The sequence below is a fragment of the Ipomoea triloba genome, chromosome 1, assembly GCF_003576645.1.
Source record: "Ipomoea triloba cultivar NCNSP0323 chromosome 1, ASM357664v1".
Lineage (NCBI taxonomy): Eukaryota > Viridiplantae > Streptophyta > Magnoliopsida > Solanales > Convolvulaceae > Ipomoea > Ipomoea triloba.
The window spans coordinates 26,853,981-26,856,514 of NC_044916.1; the positions used below are offsets into that span (position 1 = coordinate 26,853,981).

At 36.7% G+C, this 2,534-nt stretch overlaps 1 protein-coding gene across 1 annotated transcript in view; it reads left to right on the forward strand.

Moving 5' to 3' along the window:
- LOC116011450 (protein FAR1-RELATED SEQUENCE 5-like) overlaps positions 1-148 on the forward strand; it is a 3,125-nt gene extending 2,977 nt beyond the window's left edge. The window contains exon 4 of the mRNA XM_031251018.1: positions 130-148. Coding sequence (XP_031106878.1) covers positions 130-148 — 19 coding nt within the window. The remainder of the gene's footprint in view (positions 1-129) is intronic.
- The last annotated feature ends 2,386 nt before the right edge of the window (positions 149-2,534 follow it).

Consider the following 2,534-nt stretch of genomic DNA (forward strand, 5'->3'; position numbering starts at 1 on the left):
TTTTGATACATATGTTAATACTTTTAATCTGTGCACTGGTGCATTTTAATACAAGTACTGGTGTGTCCTGTTACGCACATGCGTACTTGACGTATGGTGAGTAAGTGGTGTTTTTTAATATGTTTACAGCTTGAGTGTTGTGTTTTAGTGAGGTAAGTGGTGCATTTTTAAACCTTGAGTGGTGTGTTTTCGAAATGTCAATGGTGTGTTTCACACTTTAGGTAGTGTGTTTTAGTAAGGTCAGTAGTGTGTTTTACACAATGAGTGGTGTGTTTTAGTTAGGTCAGTGTTGTATTTTTACACCTTTGAGTGGTGTGTTTTAGTAAGGTCGGTGGTGTGTTTTACACCTTGAGTAGTGTGTTTTACACATTGAGTGGTGTGTTTTAGTTAGGTCAGTCGTGTGTTTTACAGATTGAATGGTGTGTTTTGGTTAGTTCAGTTGTGTGTTTTACACATTGAGTCATGTGTTTTACACATTGAGTGGTGTGTTTTAGTATTGTCAGTGTTGCATTTTTACACCTTGAGTGGTGTGTTTTAGTAACGTCAGTGGTGTGTTTTCCACCTTGAGTGGTGTGTTTTAGTAACGCCAGTGGTGTGTTTTACATCTTATGTGGTGTGTTTCACACCTCAGGTGGTGTGTTTTACTAAGGTCAGTGGTGTGTTTTACACCTTGAGTGGTGTGTTTTAGTAAGGTTAGTGTTTTATTTTTTACACCTTGAGTGGTGTGTTTTAGTAAGGTCAGTGGTGTGTTTTACACCTTATGGGGTGTGTTTCACACCTTAGGTGGTGTGTTTTAGTTAAGGTAAGTGGTGTGTTTTACACCTTGAGTGGTGTGTTTTAGTAAGGTCAGTGTTGCATTGTTACACCTTGAGTGGTGTGTTTTACTAAGGTCAGCGGTGTATTTTACACCATATGAGGTGTGTTTTACATATTGAGTGGTGTGTTTTAATAAGGTCAGTGTTGCATTCTTACACCTTGACTGGTGTGTTTTAGTAAGGTTAGTGGTGTGTTTTACACCTTATGTGGTGTGTTTTAGTAAACTCAGTGGTCCATTTTGCAACTGTGGCATAATTTGTGCATTCAACCAAAAAGTAGTAACAAATAAAGTTCCTAAACAACATAGTCAAAGCTATTAGCAGTTAAAAAACTACGTACCAGCTGTCCTAGACATATCATAATGTCAACCAAAAAGTATTGTCTAATCATCAGTGTCAAAGAACCCACAAAACAGATAGTGCAACATCAAACTTACCGCCAAAGTCAGTTTTCCAGTCCAAACTCTGCTGCTTGTTGTATGTTCCGGGCTTTTGTGCTCATTTACATCTGACATGACAAGTGCAGTTAAGTATTTGATTCTTAAAACATTCAACTGGTCCTTGTTTTCTTTTTCCAAACCACAGTCTCATAGTTCTGGTAATTGCCCTCTGAATGTTTCCATATGGCGCATGAGGAACACACCACAATCAACCTTGTTTTTGTTATCCCTCCAAGACATCTTCATTCTCTTTAGTTTCAACTTCGCAATCTTCTCAGATTTGTAAGTTGATTTCAAACCAGTCATGAACATTGAAAGAAATTTTTGCTACATACAATTAAAGGCATAGAAATTGTAGTTATTGAATATAGTGTTGTGTATGAGAAAAGCAAGAGGTCAGTGTGTTACCAATGTCGTAGGCACAATTCCATATTTGTCATCAGTTTTGCAAACTTTAGATGAGTTGTCTATTGCCTCAAATCTCTCACACAGTGGATCAAAATGAATCATGTAATAGTGCTGAGATGCTATTATTGGAAACAGAAACTATCAAAGGAAAAAAATTGTGTCAAAATGTGTACCAAAATCACCAATCAAATAATAGAATGTACTAAGCAATTCGTAACACTTACATGTTGAATGTTTTTCCATTGGGTCTCCACTGCAAAGGTTTTATCCACAAGGTAGTTGTCACTGAATTTCATAAATCTCTCATCCTCTTCGCCAAGGGGATCCACAACTGTGTACAGCTGCAATTTAAATGTTATTATTGTTAGAACTTGTACGTTTTTCAGGATTTATTTGTTTTATAATTTTAACTTACAGTTGTCCACGTGGAAGCAAAGAATCTCGACGAAAGCCGATCCTCCTCATTATTATTCAAAATAGCTGCCCAAGCATCAATGATACTTGTGGGGATCTCAAAGTTTGGCTTTAGTAACAACATATCTTCCCAGAGAATAACTCTTGATTGAAACCTGAATAATTCTTGGCTCCTGGAAATGGATATGCACAAGGTAAATAAAAATAAATGTACTGACTCCAAACACACCAATCAATGTTATAAAATACACGACTAAACAATTCAAACACAGAAAGCCCCACCCCATGATACCCAAACAGTAGTCAACTGCAATTTACAAACACACGTATTAAAACACACCATACTATGTGATAAAACACACCAGTTTTCATGTTAAAACACACTAATTAACCACACATAACACCAAATGCATCTACCATCGCAAAACTCACCACCATTTTTACTAAAACACACCAC